The sequence below is a fragment of the Oenanthe melanoleuca genome, chromosome 10 (genome assembly GCF_029582105.1).
Source record: "Oenanthe melanoleuca isolate GR-GAL-2019-014 chromosome 10, OMel1.0, whole genome shotgun sequence".
Taxonomy (NCBI): Eukaryota; Metazoa; Chordata; class Aves; order Passeriformes; family Muscicapidae; genus Oenanthe; species Oenanthe melanoleuca.
Genome location: NC_079344.1, coordinates 14,213,126 through 14,240,670, shown reverse-complemented (window position 1 = coordinate 14,240,670; position 27,545 = coordinate 14,213,126). Strand labels below are relative to the sequence as shown.

General features: G+C 41.1%; 1 protein-coding gene across 2 annotated transcripts in view; it reads left to right on the top strand.

Annotated features, from left to right (window-relative positions):
* IGF1R (insulin like growth factor 1 receptor) overlaps nt 1-27,545 on the top strand; it is a 172,312-nt gene that overhangs the window by 22,889 nt on the left and 121,878 nt on the right. For both annotated transcript variants that reach the window (XM_056499737.1, XM_056499736.1), the window contains exon 2: nt 8,035-8,580. In XM_056499737.1, the coding sequence (XP_056355712.1) occupies nt 8,035-8,580 (546 nt within the window). The remainder of the gene's footprint in view (nt 1-8,034; nt 8,581-27,545) is intronic.

Genomic DNA, 27,545 nt, shown 5'->3' with positions numbered 1-27,545 from the left:
GCACTGACAGCTGAAAATTGCAAGAGCAAAAAGGCAGAGACGGTTTGAGTTTGTGATGTGGGTTGTAGCCCTTTTGTGTGTTATTTTTGTGAATGTTTTGTTCTGGTCAGCGTGGTAACATAGTGGCCCTTGGATTTGGAATATATAGTTAGTAGAGTGGCAGAAGAGAAAATTAAAGTAGGATGTGTGTATTTTTCTAAAGGCTGTGGGAGACAAGGAGAATGTGTGTGGAGAAGGGAAATCTAGTTGCCTTTTAAAGTATTTGCACCAGATTTGATTGGCCTCTTGTGACACCACTTTTTCCTTCCAAATCTGGGTGAAAACAATTCTGTAAAAGGTTGATAGGAGTGATAAGTAGTGAGGTGAATTAATGATAATATACTATGTTTCTCAGAAATTACAAGCTACATTGCAATATAATCCCCAGTCCCGTGAGTGTTTTGAAGATCGTAGTGGTCTGGCTTTGTCCTCCAAAGTTTAACTTGTAATTAAATGAAAAAAAAAAAAACAACCCAAGCCTTCCTTCCTGGCCTTAGATATGTTATGAAGAATGTTCTCAGGACTTACATTCAAATGGAAACAGTGGGGTTTTGTTTGAGTTTGAGTATTCCCTTTCATGTTTTGAAAGCCAAAGATGGCAGCGTTGTGCTAGTGCTGGAAATACAGAAGTTGAAATTCAATTATGGTCTTGCTTAGCAAAATCTAAAATGATTGACATTTTCTGGGTTATGGGGTGCCTTTTATCTATCCCCTCCCCACACTGAGAGATGTAGCTTCATAAAATCTTGGTAAATGTAAAGAGGTTTATGTAGCATATTCAGTGAAGAGAAATAGTTCAGTGGGTAGAGAAGCAGCTTGAATCGTGATGTAGATTTAGTTCCCTCCTTGTTACTGGTTCTGACATCCCAAGAGGTAACACAGAAGCTGGCTTCCCTGGGAAGAGATCTAGTGATTGATGTGACACATACAGGATAGGTGAGCTTAGAGAGTACAGAAATTTTGTGGGAGGTTGTGTAAGTACATTAAAGACACTAAAATATATATCTCATTCATAGTGTCACTACGGAGGCAAAACCAAGAGCTCAGTGGGTGGTGGAATCCTGTGTTAATGTAAAGTGTCATAAGCAATCTCTCCAACCACTGATTTCTGTGAACTCCACATTTAATTTCTTCTTTGCAGAGTATGCAATTAAAGAATCCTGAGACTTCAGTAGTAATTTTTTTTTTCCTTACGTCTGCAAATGGTGCAACTGTACTGAAACTTTTCATGGGCTTGAAGGGAAATTGTGGTTGCTAAGCTGTTCCTTCTCAGAGTTTCTAGCTTTGCCATTGAAACTACGGGAACAAAGAAGGCTTAGGCCCAGGCCATGGGTTGCAGTGGCTCTCTGTTCAGTGATGACTAACACCTAAACGGTGTTTTGGTTTTTTTTGGCTTTTTTTTTTTTTTTTTTTTTTTTTTTTTTTTTTTATAGGGCTACGTGATAGTCCTCATGGCTTCCTTAAAACGTGCATAGTTCTTAGGAGTAAGAATGAAGAGAGATATTAAGGTCAAATTATACTTTCCCCTGTTTATTGTCTGTATGGGTATCTCATTTTCAGACTATTCCTTCTGTTTTCGCTCAAGTGTCCTTCTGCTTCTCTTCTGAGCAATTATAGTCATGTAGGATAGAGGCTCCTTATAAACCTGATGATTGGCTTTATCCTAAATTCAGTTCCTTTTTCCTGTTGCGTTTGGGCTATGGGACTGGCAAAGAGAATATAGCAACAAAGTTCCTTCATGCTGTGGAGAAGCAAAAAGTCCTTTAGTTAAGGAAACACTACACTTATATGGAATAGTTCATGGTAGCAAGGATAGAAATTATTCCATTGGTGCAAGAGAGGTGACACCCCTGGTCATGGCTCCCATACACCCTGCAGGTGCATAATCATTGTTATAATTCTTTTCTCTTATGTGTCCCTTGAGCAGCGTCAGAAATCCAAGCTGCTTCCCTCGTTCCCAGCAGTATCTGACAACATTTCTCTAACATGATTCAACCTTTTAGTGTCTTCTAGGAATTTTTTTTAGAGCCCTAAGGTTTTTTTTCCCCAGTGTGGCAGACAACCCCTCCATTGAGTTGATCCAGTAGATAGTAAACATGTCAATATGCAGCCCATGATACATTATGCAGATCTAAATCCACTCAGTGCAATAAACATGTTTTGTTGTTGTGAGAGAGGGATGTGAACTCTGGAGATGCTTGCCTGAAGAGAGATGCAGCATGCTGGGAATCTGGGATGAGGGCAGCTGGACTGCAGCCACATTCAGTAGCTGTTTTGGGCTCTTTTTTTATAAGGACCTGCCATAGATTAAAACTAAAAAACACATGATGAAAAGGAAGTGGCTCTGTTGGGAATAAATAACAACACTGTTCAGAAGATGTGCTGATCTCCCAGAAAGACCCACAGCTCTGAGCTGACATTACTGAGGGGTAATGTGGTCATGCCTCTTTCATTAGAGCAGTTTGGGAGAGAGCAATGTTCTGCACTCAGTAACATCAGCTCTGCTGACCAGAGAGCAGCAGTCACTGTCTGGGAAAGCCAACCTCTCCTTGGAGTGGAGTGTGCTCAGAAAAGCCATTATTGGCAAAGTGAGCTGTGGTGGTGTGAGCAAGCTACTCTCTAAAAGTAGAACCAGCCACAATTGTGTTCTTGTATTAAGCCTTGTAGTTCTTTCTTTGTGTGGGAATTCATCCAGCACTGATGGTAACACACTGTGCTTGTTACCAACTGTGCAGAATTTCAGTGTAGATGAGAAGTTGAGCAACCTCATGCCCTCCCTTAAAAAAGAACCCTTTGGAACCTTGTGGATCACAGCATTGGCCCTCAGAATGGGTGTTACAACCCCTGGGCAGGAAAACAAGATGGAATTAAAACAATTTCTGCACCTTTAGTGCTGTGTTTCAGCAACCAATGTGAAGGGATGCTGTTTGTAAAACTGAAATACTCAAGGTATCCTCATTTAAAATTAACTTTGCATCTCTACTGTGAAGTAAAGGAAACTGTGCTCACAGAAGTGAAGTCAGAAGGGGGAAAACAAAGGGAAATCAGGAAAAAGGTGAGTGTGAGTTGGTATTGAGGTTGCTGGTGAGATGCTCATGGCAGGCTGTCTATCCCCATTTTCGTTTCAGGGATGTAAAGGACTGCTCAGGCTGAACAAGTCTCTGTTGCTAGGGAAAGCCTGACCCAGCTGGAGTAGACTTGTGTTGAAAAGGCTTTAGGATTGTGAAAGGCATGTACTGGTTTGACTCAGTGACTCCGAGCTGCCTTGTCTGAGACCTTTTGGTGTTGAGAGAGCCAGATAGTGGTGGTTGCTGCATCTTTAACTTCTGGCTAGTTGAGAGGATATTGAGACTGTGCAGTGCAGTACAACTTTTAATGTCATCCAAAAAAGTGAAGGGTCAAAGGCAAGGCTTAAAATGTCGAGGAGTGTGGTTTTTTTCAAGAAAAACATATGTAGTTGTGTTTCTTTAGAACTTCTAAATGGAGCAACCAGGAGGAATACAAAACTTGTGACTACACCATGATGAAATTGCTTCATGTAGGAAATGAATCCTTCTCTTATTAACACCAGTGAATGTGTAAGTTGTCAGTGCTGCCCACGAACACCTTGGTATTGGTAGTGAATTAGCTGTGATGAATTTATGTCCAACTGGGATAGCAAAAGTCGTGTAGTGTAGCCAGCAAAAGTTGTAGTGTAGGGTGAATGTTGAACAGAAAGCATTCTGCTGCTTTGTCTGTGCTAGCATGAGATTTTGCAGAAAGAAGGGAAGGGTTCCTTCCAAACACTGAAGGGCAACAGCCAGGTCCTTTCAGGAGTCACCAGTGAGCTGAAGGAACTGGTGGGTATGGGAAAAGAGTGAAGAGCTGCTGTGTGGAGTAAATGACTGTTTGTAAATAGATGGTGGTGAGATAGCAGGTGTTTCTCAAGGTGACAAGGCAGTTGTGCATGTCAAAATGGTTTTAATGATCCAAGTAAGCTTTGGCAAATCGTAGTTAAGGTCGAGAGGAATCTGCTGGATCACTGCACTCTGTGACACAGCCTGTTTGGAGCCTGCCCAGCCTGTCCTCAGCAGTGGTGCTGTGTGTGTGTATGTGTGTTCACAGCCCCAGCTCTGCTCCCAGCCAAGGCACCACTTACACAGAGACTTGCCAGGAGGCTCTGCCAGATCAAGGAGCATTAATTACTCCTGTCGTATGAACCTGTTATGTGCAATCACTTTTCCTGGTAGTTCATTGACCCCATCTCAGTTACATGAGCAGGCTTGGATCTATCCTCTGGCTAGGAATGGGCTGCAGGTCATCTGGATGACTGGGGTGTGTGCAGTGGGTATTTCTGTTGCACTTTGCCCATGGGATGCTCCCAGGAGAAGAGAGCTCAAGTGGTCTTCTTGTTGCAGGACCTGTGGATTAAAGAGCTGTTTCCAGGGAGGCATTTGTGTTTGTTTAGGTAAAGAGTATGTTGCTTCTCTTCAGTATTTTACTATATTGAGGAGTTTTCTTTTAAACAATTAAATACATTGTTGTTAAAGAAGAAATTTCTGACTCTGAATTAGGTACTTGGTTTAGGCTGAGTCTGATAAATGATAGGCAGTTTAAGGAAAGGCTTGGAAATCTGTAGGCAGCTGAATGAAAACAGCATGAATCTGGCTATTGGTAATTATCCTGGGTGTTTATAATCTACCCAGAACTAGTGGGGCAGGGTAATAAACAGCTGTTGCATTTTTATGTTCTGTTAGTGAGCAAAATAAATACATAATAGTTAATTTCCAATTCTGAATTGAACATGAAACAAAGGCAAGTTATCCTAGTCATATTAAAAAAGTTCTCTAAACTGGAATATCCAAAAGTGTTAAATGGAGTATAAATGTTCTAAAGAGTATTTTCTGTGCACTTCATTGTGTCTGACAGACCAGTTTATATTGTGAGTCCATATATGCTTTCTCTCAAATGGCATCCAAAGAAAACAGAGCACAGCCAGATGGAAATTGGAGTTGACTTTGAGCTCTGATTAATTTGTTTTTCATATAATCCTTTTCAGGGCAGCAGGAAAAACGTGAGAAAAAGATGATGCATTGTGGTATAATTAACTCTGTTGAACAATGTGAACTTAAAAGAAATTTCTTTTAAAAAATATCTACTTTAATGGGAACTGATTTTTCCAAGTGTCAGGATGGCCCACGATGCTTGTCCTATTTCACGTTTGTGTCTCTGCACTTCTCATTATTTGTGTAAAGTTCTGCAAAACGCAACTCGCTAGATGAACTAATAAGTTCTTAAATAAAAAATGTCAACAGCCACTCATCTGTGATCAGTTTCTAATGTGGGACCCCACTGGACTTCATCCTTCTCCATGCTAAGGGGATGATGTTTCAAAACTGAGGCAAGTGAGTGCATACTTTTGCCATAAAGCTCTAGAAATTTCATTGATTTATAAACGCATTAAATATCTAAAATTAAGTAACTTTTGAGCTGAAACAAACATAAAGCTAAAAGCAATGACTTTGAAAGCCCAGCCTCAAACAGAGACATGAACAGATATAATGCTTTAGTTAAGGGTTGCTGCCATTTCTCTTACAAATTGTTCTTTAGGGTATTGTAACTCAGCTGTTTTTAAACCCATCACTCTGGAACCTTGCCTGCAAAATGTCAGCACAAGTGCAAATTTTATTTCTTTAACAAAATAAAGGGCTTGGAGCAGTTAGGCTTTCTAAACTTTTATGGCAGGAGAATAAATTCTACTACTTTTGTTTTGCCATAGCAGGAGCCATATTGTTCACCTTGGCCTGGCAGCAGGCAGAGATGGGAACCAAAAGGGTTTGGTGGGGGACACTCTGTGTGTTTTAATCCAGCTTTTCAAAACAAGAGAAGCCCAGTGTCAGAGTGTAAATCCCCTTTGGACAGAGGGCACTATCTGTAGAGTGGGTGGAGGGTTTGTGGCTTTAGAAGGTGATTTCAGAAGCTGAAAGCAAGATGTGGGTACCAGCTCATTAGAGGAATTTAATAAGGCTTGAGGTTGTTTTTCCTGCTGGTTCAGGGGAGAATCCCTCACTTCTTCTGCACCAACCAGTGCATCTCTTACCAGATCTACTATCTTGGAGTTCTTTAACATTCTGCCTTTTCCATTTGGTTTCCAAAGCTGGGTAGTGCCAGCCCATTCACCCTTTCTAAAGCTTTCCAGAAGTTCAAGCCTTGACACATATTCCTGCCTTGACACAGCAGTAGAGTCCAATTTTTCTGAAATCTGTATGTACAAAAATGGTGATTTCCTGTCTCAGTGCTCATGAGGACCAAGTATTCATGGTGGTACATTAGTCTTAGTGTTTATATTTTTTTTTAAGGTCTAGGGTATGAACTTTCTTGCACATAACTACTTCAGTGCAGCAAGTCACATTTAATAGCCTTTGCTTTCAGCTTGAATCTTTACAGAAGGAAGATTAGGTAATAGTTTGTGTAGAAACATCTGTTTCCTAACAAAGATCTCGCCCTATTTTATTTTTTTATTCTGTCCCACTAACCAGAAAGTCCTTTAGTCTTTTAAAGACTTAGAAGTCTTTAAGTCCTTGTTGGGTATTAGAGTTGCTGTGGTTTTAGCATGCTCATGCTCTGGATCCTTTGTTAGCTTAAGTTATTAGCCTTAGATAAGTGTTGTGGGATGGAAGGGCTGCTTTCTATTGTCAGCGCAATTTCTGAATCTCTGGACAATTTGTCTGGGTTAGAATTTAAGTTTTTTGGCTCCAGTGCTTGTTTAGACCTTTCCCTTGTCTGAGGAAAAGATGTTGTTAAAATAATTAAGCCTAGCATGCATTAAAAGAGAACCTTTCCACAAAATTGAATTGCTTGGTGTTTATTTGAGTTTTGGGTTGCTTAAATAAATGGGCATTTTGCTTTGTTTGCTTACAAGCAGCTTAGTATCTCTAATGGGGAATCTTTTTTCCATGTTTTCCAAAGAATACCAGCTCTGAGAGTTTTGAAGAACAACAGCTCTCTACACTCTGTAGTTCTTTGTTTTACATCCAAGTGGATTGTATGTGTCTAAATATTACATTATTAACACATGTCTTCCAGCCCGTTTAACATTGTTATTGTGATATGTCTCTAATATGGAAAGACTTAATACATAGATTTATTAGGGAATAATCCTTTTGGTCATTGTTTTCTTGAGAGTTCATAGAGTTCAATCTGCTGTTTTCAAGGAAAGATTCTTCACTGTGATGCTGCATGTTCTTGTAAATAAATTTATCCTGTGCTTCTTAGAACTCAAGAGACTTTTTTATATCTTGGTGCCAAAATTAGTGAAACTCGGTTTACTGGAACATGCAAACAGGAATTCAGTGCTATAAGTCCAAGCACTTTGTTTTCTTCCCAGTCACAGAGCAGGAAGTGCTGACCAGCTTTCTGTGGATTTAGTGTTGTTATTGACCTACTGCAAGACTAGTATTCCAAGAATTAGGGCTTGTTTGGCGTGTGACCCTGGAAAGAAAGAGTGATTTGAGGCCACAGTTTAATTTTCTGGGAAATGCCCTCTTTGTGTGCATGTGTCTTAAGTGGAGTGGGGGGTGAATTAGTAAAGGAGTGATCAGTGGATCACTTTCTGTTTTACCTGACTGGTTTAAAGTGATGTGGCTGAAGCTCTGCTCTGGGCAAACATTCATGGTCTAATTTGAAGCTGGGTGTGCAAATGCATTTGGTTTGTCTTTGTATTCTCAGTGTAATGCAGCTCTTGTCATCATCAGTAATAAACCAACATTCCAGCATTTCTCTGTGTGTGCAGAATATAGGGAGAGCTGCCATCCTTGTGCTTCTCCTGGTAGTGCTTAGTGTGATAGGTTAAATGAAATGAAGATTCCACGTAGGTGTAAATCAAGCACTCATTTTCTATTTTAACACGGCAACCTAATTAAAAATTTTATATCCGTCAGGATATCCTTCTTGTGTTCCAGTTTCAAAAGGCTGAGGAGTGCCTTATTTACTAACTTCCCTTCTTTTCCATTTCAGTTTGCGGGCCAAATGTCGACATTCGCAACGATATCCACGAGCTGAAGCGCCTGGAGAACTGCACGGTGATCGAGGGCTTCCTGCAGATCCTGCTCATCTCCAAAGCCGAGGATTACCGCAACTTCCGCTTCCCAAAGCTCACTGTCATCACTGACTACTTGCTGCTGTTCCGTGTGGCAGGCTTGGAAAGCCTCAGTGATCTCTTCCCCAACCTCACCGTCATTCGTGGCAGGAACCTCTTCTACAACTATGCCTTGGTTATCTTTGAAATGACAAATCTTAAAGAGATTGGGCTGCACAACTTGAGGAACATCACGCGCGGGGCCATCCGGATCGAGAAGAACTCTGACCTGTGTTACCTCTCCACGGTGGACTGGTCTCTCATCCTCGATGCAGTGTCCAATAACTACATTGTTGGGAATAAACCTCCAAAGGAATGTGGGGACTTGTGTCCTGGAACAATGGAGGAGAAGCCATTGTGTGAGAAGACATCTATTAACAATGAGTACAACTACCGCTGCTGGACCACCAACCACTGCCAGAAAAGTAAGATTTGAGTAGATATCCTGCTTTTGTTGCCTCTTTTGGAAGTAAACATTTAGTTTTGTGGTTTTATTTTAAGGCTCTTCAGCAACTGGAACTTTTATTCTAGTTGTGTGTAGATTATATGAGTTACCCAGTTGCCACACAAACAGATTCTTCCCCAGTCAGTAAAGGTTTGTCTCACTTTAATTAAAAACGAGAAAACAACAAATCAGCAGCTATAAAACAAACCCCAACAAACTCCCTGAGTTAGTTCCTCATGGAAAAGGTGGGAAGTGTAAGTATGGAACCAATGCCACTGTAGCAAAGCTGGAGGCAGCTTTACCTCCCTTGAGGACTTTGGCAGGAGGTGGCCACTGAGCGCCATCTCCTCCTGCTGAAGTGACATTCTGTGTGTGCCAGAGCTGTTGCTCTGCTGAAGCTGTTAACTGGACTTTGTTTTTTGCTTCTCTTGGCATGCACCTCCAGACATTCCTGTAATGGTAAATCTTGTACGTAAGGACTTGTTTACTGACATTAATTTTCACAGTAGAGTCAAAGAGTCCATGAATATCTCGACTTCCAGTGAAGTTACCTTTGCCTACTTTGTTCTTATCTGGCAGGTTTATGTCTTTCTGAGGCAAGTATTAGCAAAAACAAAACCTGATCTCTTCCCACTTTTTAAAAATAGAGTAAACAAACACATAGTTTACTTAGGTAACATGATTACATGGCAGGCTTTTTGAGTTCATCCTGTAACTTTACAGAAGCTGAGCCCTGCAGTATCAGTAGGGCTTAATTACGAACAGTTGTCACTGGGAGGAACAATCCCTAAATTCCACATGCAGTCTTGACCAAAGCTATCATAATGATAGAAAATACCCCAGTGTGAGAGAAATTAGGACTCTGTTCAGGTTACCTTCATCTGGGGATGTTGTGTTTTTCTAAAGTGGCTTGTCAGTTGCTTGTGGAGTCCTCCTGTTCAATTAGAACTGCAATTAAAGTAGCTTGTAGGGCAGTTTCAGTCAACACATGCCAAAAATACCTCTTCAAAAAGGCATCTGGAGTATGTGCTTTTATCAATACTTACAGGAAATAAAGTTCGTTTTTTAAACAAAGCAAAGGAACCCTCTCAGCCTGTTACTGGGAGACTTTGTGCTTTGCCCAGGGCAAGGGGAGTGTTGCTATGAGTCCTGCAGGCCAAATTTATGTCTTCATTAACAGAGTGTAACTCTGTTGTCTGCAGAGGGTGACCAAGGTGACTCCTGTGCAACCTCATTGCCCTCAGTGGTTTGAATGGATGTAACAAGAGTGTATTTAACGAGATATAACGACTTACTTGCTTTCTATTGTATGCTTTGCCTATTGGCAGTAGGCAAAAGTAGCATGCAAAAAAACTTTTTTGGCATTTAAGGAACTGTTAAAATAATTTGGATTCCAAATACACATGTGAAGAAATTTGTTTAAATAAAATGAGGTCATAGTTAGACTGTGATAGGACTTTGAAGGCAAGAGTGTAGGTAATGGGTTTTTTTTTCCATATATGCTTTCATCTCCTTTCATGGGAGATTGTGAAGAAGAAAGCAAGTATTGGAAAAGAGCCTTGAAAGGCTTGTTAAGAGCATTACAGTGTTGAAAAACAATTTGGTTTAGAGAATCTTAGGATGTACAGCATATAAAGAAATGATCAATAAAAAGAGTGAGAAATTTGGACCTGTTCTAATCTGTTTGTTGTGATAAGCCACAGACTTTGAGGAAGATGACTTTAAATTTGCAGGCCATTCATGTAGAAAGAAAACAACCCCAAAGTACTCCTGCTCTGAAGAAAAACAAGGGAGGTATAAAAGTGCAGTTGTTCCAAAGGAAGCTTTTTGTCTTCCCTGCTAGATTGCTTGGGCACTTTGGCAATGAACTCCTGATCAGGAGAGGACTCTTGCAGTACAAAATCACACAAGACATGAAAAAGAATAGAAGGAAGGACTTTTCAGTTACTGAGTGTTTCAGTCGGCATTTTCCTACTGGCCAAGATCTGACACCTATGTTATTTTCCAGGGAATATTTTTCTAGTGCAGTATCTAATTTAACCCTGACATTCTCCTTGTGCGTCACAGTAATGTCAAGTTGAAAATGCTCTCTATCATTCAGGGCTCCTTTGTGCCTTTTTATTTTTCTTTGCTCTGGCTCTGTGGAGGAGTGTGTATTAAATCTCTCTTGTCCTTGTTTAGGTTTTACACTGAAAGATCTGAAGTTGGTGGGTAAATGTTGTGTGGGAACACTTGGTACTTTAAGTAGCCTGGCTTCTGTAGTTTTGCAGTTGAGTGTAAGTTGTTTTTTTCCTTCTTTCTCTTGCTCACAAACAAAGGAAGAAGCTTGTGCTTCCTTCAATATAACTTGTGCAGGAACAATGCTGAGGGAGGAGGGAGGGAAGGATATGCTGTGTCTGACTTAGAATAATCCATGGACATTTCTATAGAAGAGCAAGCTACGAAGAAACTGTAACTTTGAAATTTTTCTGGGAAATTTTTAAGGTTCAGCATAAGGCGTCAGCAGCTCTCCTGCCAGTTTGGTTGCCCTGGTTTCTGTGCAGTGTACATTCCTTTACCTTTGAGTGCCCCAAGGCAGCAGCAATACTAGTTTGCTCTCTTTGGAGCTGCAGCATGTTGTGTTGGGCTTGGCATGCTCTCTTCTCTCCGACTTGCACCTACTTTTATGTTGGTGTGTTAAATGCCAGCTGTGCCTCGCTGAGGTTGCAGGTCCGCATAGAAGAATCCCTCGAGATAAAAGAAGAGTACAGAAGTTGTTTGTTTGCATCAGTGCTTTGGGCACAGGTAGAGATGGAAAAGATAAAAACTGAGCATCCAGACATACAAATGAGACTATGGCCTTTTATGTTTACTTTTTTTTCTGGCAGTTTTGACTGCTGGAAAGGTTTTATGGAAGCTGCCTGCATCTTGCACAGCAACTGATGTGAGAACCAGAAAAACTGTTCTGCTCTACCCCTTGCAAGACTTGTGTCTGATGACACACTAGCTCTGCCTGTCCAGTGGTCTGCTGTAAAGAAAACTTTGGTTGTTTTCTGTATTCCTCTTGCTGATGATTAACTTTTGAGGTCTGCTGCCTTAGTCACTAGGCCTTTCCAAGCCTGCAGAAACCAAATGTAAATTACACCCTTGAAAGCCTGCCTGGAAGTTCAGGATCCCTTGTCTACCATAACCTTTGTGTTCTTTTTCAAGCAAGTCCAGGAAATGCTTCCTAAGATATTTTTGCTATTGGTAGGACCATAAGAAATGATCTTGGCAAACTATTTGGGAAAGTAATAACAAAACTGGCAGTGATCTGTATATAAGACCTATGGTGCCCTGTTGGTTTTTTTCCCCCCTGTCTTAGTTAATTGTCTTCTTTCCCCCAGTTAAGCTGGAGATACTCAAATACTTGCTGAAACTTTCCCTACTCAGAGAAGAGGCAAGTGGTCTGGTTATGGGGGAGGCAGGCTGTTGCATCTGTGGGTAATGGGTGTTGACTTCAGCTGCTGCTTTTGTGGGATAGGATGAGAGCAGAGTCTGGGTCCCCTCCCTTGTGAGAGAGTAAATTAGAGCTCCCATATTTCCCAGAAGGGGTGGAATAGCCATGCTTCCCATATAAACAATGTCAGGGAGGATCTGAAGTGTGTGAGGCAGCTTTAAGATTAGTTTAGGCATTAAAAAAAAGGATGTGTAAGCTGGCATTGTAGAGAGGACATGGATTAGGGCTGTAAGCATTAAGCACTTGGTTCAAAAGAGGTGAATTTGATACGAAACAATAGCTCGTGTAGACCTCACTGCACAATACAACAGGAGAAAACTTTGAGCTTCTGAATGTGTGAAACTAAGGACCATGGAAAAGGCATGTGAGGATTTGGAGGCCGATGAAGCAGATGGCAGCTAAGCACAAAATGTTTTTAATGAAAATGTATCCTTATTCATTTTTGAATTGGTTTGACAATGGCCCGAGAAGATGCGGTGTACGAGGAGCAGGAGGGAGAGAATGACAGTGAGTGGGAAGAGTGGTCCATATGTGCCTTCTACTAAAATGTTTAAACATATGGAGACAGTAACATGATGTATTCTCACAAATATTCGGAATCTGCTCCTGTTTGTTTACACGGAGCTCAGAAGATAATGCAGTTGAGTGGTGTCATTTGACATGGCTCCATTGACTTGTGCAGTGCTTACAGTGTGCACCAGCTGGGAATCTGCTCCCTGTTGATTCAGCAGAGTAGTGCTGAAAGCCATGTGCTGCACTTTTTTTTCTCCCCCCCTTTCTCTCCTTGTCTTTCTCTCTCTGAGGAGTATTCACTGTATTCCTCTGTCCTTTAGAAATAGTGAACATACGTGAACTGTGTAGGCAGCAAGAGAGGGGAAGAAGTTGGGAGCCAGAGATGATGAATCAAATTATTCTTATTTTGCTTAAAATTGTTGGCAAGCTTTTTTTTTTTTTTTCTGTTTGCTGCTACTTTTTCCTAAAACACTGAAATATAGTAGATATAGGACAACATGCTTTAAGTTTACTCTTTAAGTTTTATTCTTTCAGCAAGCAAATTAGGTGTGGTATAATGTTAAGTGAAGGTTGTCTATGTAACACTAATCCTGCCTTTGTTGGTTTAAAATAGATTAAGTATATAAACCTGACCATGTTTTGAAATGGACAGGTTGTTTGTTGGTTGTCTTTGGTTGGTATGCAAACTCTCCAGCAAATAAACATCTTCTGAAAGGAATAAACAGACAAAAAGATAATAATTGTAAAAGACACAGTTGGTGTCACTGAGTTAGAAAAATCTGGAGTATGTTAAAAAAAATTGTTAGTGTTTTCCTTCTGAATGAAGTTTTTTGCTGACTTTCGCTCCCCTCCTGAGAAGTTTGCTCTTCAGCCAGAGGTTTCCCAGAATTTTTATTATGGCTGTGAGAGCATATTTAATTAGTAAGCTGGGATGGCCGCAGAGCAGTTTAGGCCAATCTGCAGTTAATTACTGTAGCAGTGGTTTACATTCTGAGAAAAGGGCTAAAATTAAACAAATGTATACTTGCCATTTTTCTTTGTTCTGTTATAAATGGCATAACCTGGGAAGAATCTTGCAGTCTGCACTAGCCACCAAAAACTATGTGATAATGTTAAGTACTCATCATGGCTTCCTAGTTTCTTTTGGCACAAAGATTTGCAGAGGACTGTTTGTTTTGAGAGGTCTTTAAATTTGGGAGTTTCATTTTCCAGTATGAAAAGACATTGCAGTGAGCTCAGTCCACCAGTGAACTTTAAAAAATACTTTGAAAATATTTAGAACTTTTCCCCTCATTTTGGTATAAAGAATGAAAAAAGTTTGAAGTTTTTGAAAATACCCTGTGCCTTTTCTACTCACGTTTACACACACGTTTACTTTCATCTTCTGAAGAGGTTGCATTTTGTGCTTGCTCCAACTTACTTTATCTTTGTCAGTCCAGAGGTGTGTTTATGGTCACCAGGTGATGTGTTAGCCACATTTTAGTTGCCATCCATGCTATTGGAGAAATTTTTTTTTTTTCTTAGTGTTGTTTGAGATGATGGGAAGGGGTAATCCATGTGTTGTGGAATGAGACAGTAAATGAGGCTGTTTCAGTGGTGCTGCAATTCCTTATAGGCAGTGGGGTGATCAAATGTATGTGCCCAGTTACTCTGAGTAATACAAACTCTGTTTTACATAAAGACAACTCTAATGGATTTACTTCAGTTGGCTTGTGCCAAGAAACTGTTTCACTGTCAGAAAAAAAACAACTGTAGAAATGCAGTTGGGAGGTCACTGATAGGAAATAGTAATTGTGTGTTCATTCCTCAGTTCAGTTTCTCTGATGCTGTGTGGTAAAGGCTGGGGAAGAAAAGAAAAGTTCTTCCTTACAGGAGGATACAAAAGCATCTCCAGATTGCACACTGTGTGCCTGACAACCTTCTAACAGGGAGTACTTGAAAAGAAGTCCTGGTCTAACCCCCCATTATGTGGAAGCTCATGGGAGAAAGGAATGACTCTGCAGCCCAAGGGGCCTGGGGCTGTGGAGCAGAGGGGGAGAGGGAAATGATGGCTTCCATCACATTCAGTGAGGATTTCTAAGATAATGTTTATTTATTTTGAACTTAAAGCACTTCCTTCTATTTTTCTTATTTTAAAACTTCAGTCACATCCTAAATTTACTTTTAGAGGTACTGGGTGTTAGTGATGTTTCTGAAATTTGATGATCTGGTCCTAGCTAGGGTTAGAAACAGAATCCTTTTGGTTTTTCTTGCAACAGTTTGCTGTTTGTAACAATTTGTTTTCATCCTGGAGCACACTGAGTGTGATGCCCTATTTAGAGAATTTTTTGGTTTACTTTCCTGTGCAGCAGTGCTATGTTAAATCTATGCAATTAAATACTAATCTCATCTTGAATCAAGTCTTTCATTAACGTGCTTAACATGGATTTCCAGGCCCCATTGATATATATTAGACAAATGTTTGTTAATAGAATAGACAATTGTATTGGACAGTTAATTAGATGTAATGTAAGGCTTTAATTTTATGATGAATTTGCAAAACAACTGGGAGCTGGGAATAGCTAGCAGAGTTATAGGGAAAATGTCAGGGAAATGTCAAGTGTAAAACTAAAAGAAAGCTGTGTTTTTGCTGTGTTCTTTGCAGATGTCACAGGGACAAGGCTAACTCAGCCTGGCTTAGCATTTGCTGCAGTTCTCTGTGGCTTTATCCATGCAATGAATTCAGCTTGGAGTGGGTTGTGAGTTTTCCTAGGGATTTCAGTTTTGGCAGGTAATGCTTGTATGGGTGTCAGAAAAGGGGTGAACTTCAGCTGCTGCCTTCTTATCTTGGTGGGGGGCCCTAAAGTGATCTGTCCTCCACCTGTCCAGTTGTCCCATTTTCATGGAATGTATAGAAATACATCTTTTGTGATGACTGATCTGCAATTAAATTTGAAACGGGCTGAAGGAAAGGGAAACTTGGGCTCAATCCTGGATAGGAATCACATTCTTTAAAAATTTTGAATGGGAGGAACCATTTTCCTATTTTTCCTTCCCCAAACACATGTGAATGTAGGAATTAATTGTCCTTCTGCATTTTCATAAATTGTTTTTATGTGGCAAACAAGTTTTTCAGTGTTTAACAGTCCTGAAGCAGCCTTTGTTTAGCCTTCTTTCCCACTAATAGTGGGATTTCCTTCTCAAGTTTGTCTATGACTCCGAGAATTAACTTCTAATAAAAAGATGCTTGGATAATAATATGTTAATACAGATTGTTGAATTGCCTTTTTCTTCTGAGGTGAACCCAGCCTGGTTCAGTTGTCGACTGTCTCTTCCTCCCCCTCCTTTTGAGCGTCGGGAATGGAATGTGCATGTGCTATCAGCCGAGCGCTAAAAATGATTTAGCAACGAGTTTGCCCACCATAAAATGGGGAGAGTCTGAGGTGCCCCTGAGCCTGGCTTTTAAAAGCTGGAAATTATGTGCCATTCTCTCTGTATTTTTTTGTTTACTGTTTCTTGCTGGGCAAGGGAAGGGAACTTGTAGTTACCTGCCCAAAGCACAGTTCTATATGCCTGGGCTAATTATTAAATATATTTGTGTAGCCCTTGACAGTGTAGGCGAGAGTGAATTCAGCACATGACTCTTGGGAAAGGCTGGTGTTTTCTTTGGAATTTGGTCGCTGAGAGGGATTTGAGGGGCAACTCAAAAGTTCTCAGTTGTTGCTAGTCAAAGTTCAGTTTGTGCTCTTTGGTGGATCAAACTTCTGCTGTATATACCAAGTGTGACCCTCCTGATGTGTTCCTTCTGGTTGCAATATATTGGGTTTATAGACTGTTCCCTCCTTAATGAACACTGCTCCAGAGGTGTCCAGGCTCATCTCTCTCCAGCGTGCTCATCTTCCTCCATTAATGGCTTCTCTAACTTTTCAATCAATTATGGGGTCAATGTGCCTTAATTTGGGTTTTTTATTTTTTCAGTTGCTGTGCGAGGGATATAGATGGATGATTAAAGGTTGTAGTTTTGGGAAATGATGCCATTTAGGAAGCATGTTTGAAGTGTTGGGCGCGCAGAGCAAGTCTTTTATATCAACGCAGGCCTTGGGAGGAGGAGGAGATGGTTTTCTATGTATAGAAACTTCCCGTATAGGATAGCAAGGGAAGGTTGCAGGGGGGTTGACTGTCTCTTTAAGTGGGTTTATAATTGGCTAGGAATTTTTGTCAGCTTAGTCACTGCAGCATTCAGCGGATGAGGGAAAAAAACCACAGGCCCCAACCGTTACGGCCGTGGATAGGCTCTGTCATCCCAAAGGAATGCGTGTGAACAAAACACTTTGTGCGGTGCAACCGTTGGCCTAAACAGTATTGCATTCTTAAAGCAGGCTCTGAGTCACATGGAGCAGATGGATTGTTTCACTAAAATGGAAGTTATGTATCAGTGAGCGCTCCCATCCAGCTTTCAAGTGTCGTTCCAATAGGTCAGGGTGATGAAGGGGTGTAAAGGAAAAAAAAAATTAAATTCAACTCCTTCTTGTGTGGTTGAAATAGTTTTTGTGGTGTTGAAAAGGTAAGAAAGTGTTTCACTTTGTTAATTATTAGATTGGCACATGGGCCTCTGAAGTTTCTCCCTTGATTTCAGACCAGCGTGGTCTTAATTGAGGCACTTTTTTTTTCCATGCTACCCCAGCTAATCCAAAGAAACCCCTGTTTTGAGGGGATCAAGGAGAGGAGAAAAACCCTGCACTAAGCACCCAACCTGTTGGCTCCTCTCTCAACGCAACCAGCTGCTCTTCTCTTCCCCACCCTGCCAGCCTTTTGCCCCAAAATCTTTCTTGAAGCCGTTCTCTCTAGTGCCCAGAGTGTATTGATCAGTGAAGGAGTAGCTCTGTCTCTGAGGATGCCCTATCCCTTTATTTGGTTTTATCTCTTCCCTGTGAGGGATTTGAAAGGATCTGATAGGAGCGTTTCCAGTCTCCAGCCTTCAAAGTGTGCAGGGGAGGAGCTGTGACTTCTGGCTAAACAAATTCAGAGCTGTCAAGTGGGGTGTTCTTTTCTATTTTTTTCTCTTCCTGTTTTGTGGGGAATCCTCTTTAAAGAGTGCTAGAGGATTTAGCAGAAACCCAGCCTCCAGTTGGTCGATATTGACAACTGCTGTCATTTGGCAGGCTGGCACTGGTAGGAGTGCAGCAAGTTTGGAGGTCTTAATCCAGTTATCATGAAGGCAGGTGTTTCGGAATTAGTGCCTCCCTGTGTTGTATTAATTGAATCTTAAATCATTACAGCACAAAGGGGAAACATTGACTAAATTCCCTTCCATCTCTGGAGCTTTCCTCATGAAGGCAGCACATGAATAGGAACTCTTTCTTAGAGAAGCTGGTTTACTTTGAGTGCCTGTGAAGGCTGTTTGGCAGAATCAGAATTGGCTGGTCCGCGTGAAGCACTACATGCAGAACCGAAATTGCAGTGAGTCACTGTCTGCTCTGTCTTTTGTGATCTGAGAGTCTGGGATAAAGTACTGCAGTGGGTGTTACAGATAAAACCACTATGCAAATCCCTAATTCAGAGATGAAGCCTTCTTCCTCTTCTGCTCTCTGCAGTTGTTTGTCTGTGTGCATCCATTTCACTTCTGTAGAAAAGAAATTAAAATAATCAGTAATACCTTGCACAGGAGATGAAGAGTGGTGGCAGGGAAAACAAATACTGCTTCCAGCAAACCAGCTGTAGAGAGATTTTAAATTCAAGGGCTGCTTTAGGATCAAGTGGTTTACAGGAAAATATAAGTAGTTGGAATTCATCTTACAGATGAAAAAAAATCATAGTCTTCCTAGGCAAAAATTTTATTATTTTCTACACTTAGAATGCTTCTTTGAATGGTTAGAGTTATCTGCACCTGTCAGATGATCTCTTTAGGAGAAAAGGTGTGAGGGAGTGAGAGGGCATTTTTGGAGTGGAGAATGCAGTGGAAATCTTTCAGCACGTCTCTGGTGACAATGGGAGGTCCCTGAAGTTTGTGGTGATCAGGTCCTAGCTCCAGCTTCTTGCCTGGTCTAAAAGGAACATTTTGCTCTGTGAACCAGCATTGCTGTTTTAATCATGGCACTGTTTTAATGGTACTCAGATCAGTGTGCTCTCCCTGTGCTGTGCTGTTCATGCTCTGGATTCTGGACACAGTATTGCTTTCCTGTAGATAAATTCAACATCATGCGTGTAGTACCTGAAAACTTCAAGCTGTGAAGCTTTCTTGGTTTTCTCGTATACTTATTAAATATTTATTGAAATGATAGCTGGCCTGGGATGAGGGAGGAGGAGGAAATGTTGTTCAACAACACAGGACTCGCCCGTCCCCATAAATGGTGCAAAGCTCTGTTTACATTAAGTGTGCTGCAATGGGGTTACTTCAAGGAAATTGCATAGCAAGAAGCAAAAACGTTTTGTTTTTCTGTGTGTGCTGAGTGGGCTGCATGATCTGACCTGTATGTGAGGGTGCTGTCTGGACAAAGGATGTCATGAGCAAGTGGACAGCTATTTTGCAATGTTATCCTACTCATTCTCCTAGTATCCAGGAGACACCGGAATTGGTGTGAATAACTGTGTCATGCCTGGTTAAACACAATGCCCTAAAGAAGGAGTTAAAAAAACCCTAAAAGGATGACATCCCCACCCCCAAACCTTACAGCAAAGGGAAAGGAGTTTCCTCCCAGCTTGTGTTCCCACAACAGCAGCAAGTGTTGCAGTAACTTGCCTGGGTTCTCGCAAGCTGTCTTTTCTCTAACCTTTGCTTTTCTGTTCTCCTTCCCAGTTTGTGTTTGGGAAACTGGGAGCCTTCCCTTTGCCTGCCTGGCCCTTATTGCTGTCCTCTGCAGCAGCAGCAGCAGCACAGAAATGATGTGCCTGTCCAGTTCATTCTGCTGCTGCTTGGTAAACTAATGAGCAGAGGCACTGCAGCTGCCAGGAGGAATTCCTTTCCAGCAGTTTTGCGAGAAAAGTCAGCAGGATTAGGGCCTGGTTCAAACTTGATTGTTCAGCATATCTGCTATGCAAACCATTTGAGTGAGGGAGAGAGCAACCAGAGTGGCAACCAACTTTGCTTGAGGCAGAAACGAACTGTGGGAACAAGGAGGAGACTGTCTTGTTCTTTATAAACCATAGTCTGCTTAGAGCATTTTGGTGTGCTTGAATACAGACATATATATGTATATATATGTATTTTTTTTCTTCTCTGCAGCAACACCCTGAGTTAGTGTCTATCCTGGCTTAGAGGAAACAATTATTTCAAAAGGCTTTCTTAATAGCTTTCTTAATCACCTTTTGAGCTTCTCTCATGTTTTGCTGCTTGGATGTGCCTGCTCGTGCCAGATCGTGCACTGGATCTCACAGTTCTGGAGCACCTACTTAGTTACCTATCTAGGCAGGGAGTATTGGGGCACCTCCCAAGTATTTAAAAATAGAAATAAACATCTCATGCTTGCTCTTCCTTCCTTGATTAAATTTATAGGGTTTGTGCTGGGCTTGTTTTGCTTTGTGTGGGTGAGTGGGTGTGTCTTGTGGATGAAAAATTAATTGTGAGAGAGCTGGAATATGTTTGAGAATATGTTTGTACCTTAGTTTGGAAGCTGTAAGGTCTTTGGTCATTTTGCTTTCTGGAGTCAGTTTACATGAAGGTTTGACTTTCTATGATTTAAGTTTATTTGGTGAGGTTTTTTTTTTGTTCTCAGTGACCATCCAGTGAAATGCTGCTGCTGTGGGAGGCTGCACTCCCAGCAGTGAAGTGATCTCTTGGGTGGCTTGTGCCATTTCCCTGGAGCATATGAAATATCTTTGAACTTTATTACCTGGAGCTGCAGGTACAGAAGGCTGATTCTGTCATTGTACAGTTGGAAAGACAGTCTGGAAATGGAACTTTCTAGGATATGATAGCTGAAGTGTAATAACTGCAATACCAACAGAGGAAGAGTCTAGAAATGTTATTATAGTAATATGTTCTTGAGAATTAGGTGAAGGAGGTATTCAACTCTTTTTTAATTTTCTTGTTACGTGCTTTGTTGTGCTAGTAATTTTTTTCCATTCTTGTGAAGCAGGTGTGGTTTAACCTACCCACATGCTGGAGTAATAAACACTTAGTGTTGTGTGTAATACATGGAAAATAAGATTAGCAGAAATAATAAAAACACAGTGTTTGTGCTGCTGCAGATGTGAAAGCTAATGGGACAGCCAGGGGCAAGTGATGAACCAGTTAAACAGGGACCAGGAACTCTGGTTTAGCAAGCCCTTCTCTTCTGAGCACAAACATGGATACAAGTTACTCTGATTGCAAACTTGTTTGTTTGACTTTGCCTCTGCTCTCCCTGAGCCAAGCTGCCTTAATTATACGAGGGAATTGCATCTCAAAACGACTTCCAGATAAATCATTATCTGTACTTGAATGACTCTTACATCTGTAGCAGTCTTGTCTCCAGGTGAGGAAAGTATTCCTGAGGGTCTGCTCTGAGTGCATTTCCTTTGGAAGGCTTCTATTGACGGGCTTTACTCTATTTCCTCACTACCTATTGTGTAGGACTAGACAAGAAAATAGTAATTGTAGAGAAAAATATTTGAGGCCAGATGGTTTGCTTTGGAGCATGGAGTGCTACTTGATTTCTTACATCTTTTATTTCTGCTACTCTGGGCTGTTCCTTGGGTGGAGAAACTCTTTGCTAGCTTGAGACAAAGTGGTGCAGGTATAGCAGCTTCAGGTAAAGCCTAGACTGGGGTGTGTTTTAGAGGCCTGTTCTCATCAAGTGAACTTTAATTAAGGAATCATCTCATGTTCTTACTCTCTGGACGTTCTGCCAAAATGGGTTTGCAAACCAGGGCTTCTGAATTAATGCTGGGTATTTATCTGAATCACTCTCCATCCTAAGGCAATATCAATAAATATAAAGCATCCTCCAATTTATAGGGAGCATTTTTGTATAGATCAGCTTCCTGTCACTGACAGAACTGCTGCAGTCTTGCCACTGATTTCTTATCTTGTTCCCTACTCCTTATGTCATCAGTGTGTTTCTTTTCTATGACACAGTGGCATCATACTCTAACATAATATTTGGATTCTCATTTTAACAATTGACATGTGTTATCAATATTTTCTGTGAATGAAAAAGAAAAAATGGTGAAATTTGATGTTGTCAGCGAGATACCCTGATTGATTAATAGATTTTATTTCTCTTAAGAAGTGTTCTGGCCCACAGCTCTCTGGTGGGTGGTCTGACAGATCAAATGTAAGGTGCCTGAAACCAGTAGTCCTATTTGAAAATCTGGGCCAGAGGATTTTGCCAAGTGTAAACATTGTCTCATGGTGTGAAAAACAGCCAAACAATTTTGGTTCATTAATATAATTTACTTGAAGACAGACAATGCACTTGACATGGCTGTTTATACCAAGGCTTTTATGCCATTCATATATCTGATGGGTTTTTAAATTGGTTGGTTTAGAGCAGGCCAACCAGAAGTGGCTTTTATAATCCATAGTAGTAATTTCTAGATTCTGCAATTACACTGGATTTATTTATTAAAGCAGGCACCTTATAATTAATCTTCTAGTTGGCTTTGACAGCAGTTTCACTGGGTCTTTCCATTGCTTTTTTCCCTTTTTTTAAGCCTGGAAGTCAGAGAGCCTTTGATTACTGCAGCTATTTCTGTAGGTAGTTAGAAAAAAAAATGCCCAGCTTAGCTGTGGGGTTGGGTTCCATTCCACTCCTGCTGGAGCCAGTGGTGACACTCCTGGTGATGTCACTGTGCTTCATGGCAGAAGCTGCAAACCCAACATCTGCATGTCAGTGAGCTGCCCTGGAAGCACAGAGGGATGGGCAAGGTGCTGCAGGTGTGTCCCAGCATGGGGCAGTGTCCTTCACCTCCCACCCAGCCTGGCTGGGCACAGAGCAGACCTGGGCTGTGTCTGTGTGTCTGTCCCGTGCTCCATTCACAAAGGGGAGGTGGAAATGCCAGGCTTTGCTGGGTCTCTTCCTGTGTGTGAATCCCCTTGGATTTTGTGGGATCCAGAGCAAATCCACCCTGTGTGGGTCACGTGGCTCTAATTGGGCTGGTGGAATCTCCACAGTCCTGTGTGTTCCCCAGGGTTTGTTGTTGTCAGACCTCATTTTACCCCCCACACCCTTCATCCTCTTTTGTTAATCCATCAGTTTTGGGAATGTCTGAATAGTGTTTATTACTTTTATTGTTTGGATGGGAAAATGGCCATGGAGCTTTGATTGTTTTATGGTAGGAGAAAGGCCTTGTGGAACCCCAGGCATTTTGGTTTTTTTTATTTTTTATTTAACCCCAACAAGGAGTGCAGAAAAGTAACCAGTAATTTAATTGTAAGTGAAGAATTTCTTGCTGGTTATAGCCTAAGGACATGTTTTATTTGAATCCAAAAATCAACCAGAAAATAAATTTAATTAGTTTCTAATATGTCTTGTTAAAGCATGGATCTGTCTGTGCTGCAAATGAGCTTTGGAGGTTCTGGTGAGAGAGAATGCAGACTCCAGTTTTGCTGGTAGATTAAATGCTGGATGTCAGCATTTCTCTGATAACAATATTGTTGGGAACTGCTCTGGCACACCAGATTCCCCTGCATGCCTCTGGCTTGCTGTGGAAGTTAACTCAGGACTTCAGCTTTTGTCATGCTACATTTGGAAAGTTGGATTTCAGAAGGGGAAAAGTAATGTTGTCTGCTTTTAGCATCTGAAACAAAAGTGTAGAAAACTGGAGAGGTTGATTTTGAAGCTTGTGAAAGAAGTCTTACATATCTTTTTTCAAAGGATAACTTAGTTTTATCTTGTATCTTTCAAAAGCTCAATCATTAGATCATTGGTATCATTAAAATATCAGCAGACAAATGATGAATGCTTTGCTGTATTTTTATTGGGTTATTTAATTTGGGTTTGTTCTTTTTTTTAAGATTTTTTTTTTCCTGCAAGATGAAGCCATTTCTCCCAATATGTTTGACATGTATTAAATGTATTAGTTTTAGGAAGATGCTGAGCAGTGCTTCTTATGCTCTGTATTCTCCTTTCCCTGTGGGCAAAGAGAAAAAACATTCAATTATTTACTGCTTTCCAAACAGCTTAAAAATAAATGTTTGTAGACACTTTGTGTCTTTGTCAATTTACATGCTAAACATGTTGATAATGATGGGAAACATGTCAGTTGAATGTTTCCTGTATACAGAAGTTTATAGGGTTATGGGTTTAAAACTGTCCTGACTACCCCTCGTATGGAAAGTAAGGTAATTTATTACTATTGCTCTCTTAGGAAAATACACTGAAAAATCCTTAAACTGATTTTTTTGTTCTCTTTCCCAGTATTTTAGTATCTTTATAATCTCTCACATGTCTGAATTTTGAAGGACTTTACCCGATGCTTTGTGTCTGTGTCTCCCTGTGTTATGTCTCTGTGTGGGCAGCTCTTTAAAATGGGTTTTGCATTTTAAGGTGTGAGATTGGGCTTGGTTTATGGGACAGTCACTTAAGTTGCAGTGTCCCATCTGGAGGATAATCTTATTTAACATGAGTGTTGTGGTGTACCAGTGTTTGTGAGTGGCTGCCAGTACCTTTTATCTGCAACATAAGAATGAATGAACATCTTGCTTGGAAGTCTTGTTGTTAAAAGCATTTTTTGTTATTTTGTAACCCTCTTTATTGTATTTCCCTGGACCAATGATATATAGGACTATATATTGCATATTTCAGCTCACTGCTTCTGGAAAAGGAATCTGTTTGGGTGGGTATGCTGGAGTGGTTTTGGAAGCACATGTAAAGCACATTAAACAAAACAGATCTAAATTCATCACTTGAGTATAAATATCCAACAGGACAGTTTAAAGATTTTTCTTCCAGCTTGCTGCCTAGGGAGCTGAGGTGTTGTAGAGGAAGGAAACACACACAAGAAGGAATACCCACTCCTCTGTTCATCTTTAACACCTTCTTTTATGTCTCTACTCATATATGTAAGGCAAGAACAAAATGCATTAAGTTTTTTCTTAAGTTAGGGAACAAATGGCCTGTCTAGATAATATTCTGCTTGTCTTGGTTGTTATCATATTAATTGACGTTGTTCTGTCACTACTGATGGAGAAGTAGCTAATGAGAATTAACTATGTGACCTCTGGAAGGTCTGATTTTTACAAGTGTTTTAAAATGTATCTCAGTGAGAGAAGCCAGTGTTACCTGTTAGCAGCTTGAATGAAACACTCAAACTCTAGCTCTTCTAAAAGATTGAAAATAAATGCAGTAACTTATTTTATAATTTGTTCATGGTTGAGTTGTATTAGCAACTTAGCTGTTCTACTTAGTTGTATCTGCATTAGGAACAGGACGAATTTCAGATCCTTTTCTCATCTCCAAGCCCAGTTTAGTTAGGCATAAAAGGGGTGTAAGCACTGTGAATCTAGAATTGTGCAGTCAAGGTGAATGGGAAGGTGAAATCCATTATCTGCAGAAATGCTGGTGCAGGTATGTCTCTGGGAACATGAACTGCTGTGCTGATACTTGCTGAGAAGCCTGCAGTGTGTGTGCATCCTGACACTGCTGTTCCTCCTCGTGAGGGAGGATAGTCATTTCAAAAATAACATCTGCCATGACAGCCTGAAAATCCATGTAAATGAACCCTCTTTTTTGAATTTGTAGTTGAAATATCTCGTGGGTTTTTTTTAACTTCTGTTTACAGTGGTGTAAAAACTGCTTGTCTCCTTTTAGCATCCTTCTGCAGCCAAGTTCAGTTACGAAGGAATAATGTAAATTTGGCCCAGGAAAATAGGTCAGTTCTGTACTTTAGTGTGTAAGTGGTAGTTAGTGGGTAGCCTGCAGAAAGGGAGAGTGACTTTGTTTTGTTGATTGGTGAGCATGTCAGCCATGGCACAGCCCTGCCTGGCTGCCTGATCTGGCCTCTCTTGAGGCCACTCCAGACAGCACAGAAAAAGCATCACTGCACATGAAATGACAAGTCTGGTCAGATTAGTTGGTCCCAGGTATCACTCAGCAATGTATTCTGTATAAAGTTTTGGTGCATGTTTATTTTCATTTTCAAGGAGTAAACCGATGCTGATCTGTCTTATAGTCAATCCTGGGTATTTAGGTGTGTTCTTCTGAGCCTTCTAGGAGCATGACTGTTCTTTGGGACATAAAACAAATTGGAAAGGTTTTCATGTAATAAAATAAATATTTAGCGAGGAGAAATTTTACGAAGAGGAGATTTTGTTTGTTTCAAATGGAACAATTTCCCTCAGGAATAACTGGGTTGTGGGTAACAAATACAGAAGTTTGAATGTTGTGGTAGGAGAATGTTGGAAAGACAGAAGTTTATGTCCATTTCTGTGAGTGAAGCAAAAGCTCTTCTTGGAGGATCCATTTTGGAAGGTAAGGCATGGCTTGGAAAGGTAAGCAGAGGTCAAGTCAGGTGAGAGAGGCTTAGGTGTGCTCATGAGGGAGAACATCCTGGTCCTCAGCAGCTTTGGCTGTTGGATAATGCTGTTGGAGGGACAGGGCACACATGATGCTCGTGTATGGGGAGAATGAGATGCAGGACATTGAAGGGCTTGCTCAGATGCACGTGCCCAAGAGGGTGGGAGTGGAAGGAGCATGGTGTGCTGCTTGTCTGGTAATGCAGCTCAGAGGTTGTGCCTCGCCAGCTTAGTGGCAGTGGCAAGGACATGACGTTCAGTGAGAGTTCCCTCCATGAACTTGCTGTGCCTATGGATTTTTAAACTGTAAAAACCCCCTCTGTGCATCTGTTTTATGTGTAATCACATCCATGGACTAACATGAGGTGGTGGCATGGATTTGTTTTTCTCACTCTTATCTATCTGTTGGAGTTGGGGATTTACTGGAGTGTGGCTGGATAGTGAGCATTTAATTTGTTGCAGGCAGAAGAAAGATGCAGCAAACTTTAATTCTGAAGAAGCTCAAGCTTTTGAAAGAAATCCTCCAGGGAGTCATCCCTGTGAACTGCATTGACTGAGAAGCACTGACTTGGTCAGGTTACATTTGCAGAAACAAACATGTTTTCCCAAGCCCCTCGTTCCAATTCCGGATGGTGGTTTTCAGAGTCCCTGGGAGCTGGCTGGGGGCTGTCAGTGCTCTCTGTGCTCTGTTTGGATTCCCTGTAACTGGGATGTATGGCTGGAGAGCACATGGCTTTTGTGTGGCTCCTAATCCTCTGTCTGAGCATCCTCCTCCAGCTCGGCGCAGAGAGCGCTGGCGGAAGCTGCACTGCAGAGTTCAGCCAGCAGCATTTTTATCCAAGTGCTTTTATCCAGTGAACCCAAGCAAGCAGAGCAACAATGGGATTTTTTTTTGTAGCTCACAGGTGGCAAACAGCTCTGTTTGTGTGGATGAGGAGTCGGGATCACTGTTCCTGGGCTGTAGCTTGGTGTTTTCTTCTTGGCTCACACACATGGACTGAGCTCTTTGTCTAGCCTGCTCTGCCAGAGCAGGGCTGGACAGTATTGAACTGTGACCTGCAAGAGTTTACTTAGTAATGTTCATGTCCCTGTTTTACATTGAAGATTCTCCTGGAAAAGCCCAAGGGAAAAAAGAGGGGGGTTGCAGGTGGCTGGTTGTTGAAAGCAGTCAAGTTATAGTAAAACTGGGCCAGTTTGAGAGTTACTGGCACAGTTATGTGAATTTATTCATTATATTTGGCTTGTTTTGCTTTTTGGATGTTACTTAGATGAAAGGAAGACTTCAGATAATGAGGAAGAATTACTATTTCAGTTGTTCCTCCTTTCTCTAAAGCAGGTCGGGTGGTGTTACCATTTTCATGCACCAGCAAGGTGCAAGTGGCAAACTTCTTTAGGCAACATTTGCAGAATTATATGTAAGACTATTAAATTCCCCTCATTTCTCTGCCAAAAATAGTAAACCTTGAAAAATATGCAAAGCATTCCAAAGCTTTCACCAGTGTGCTGAACTGCAGAGCTTCTGCATGTTTGGAGTCCCATT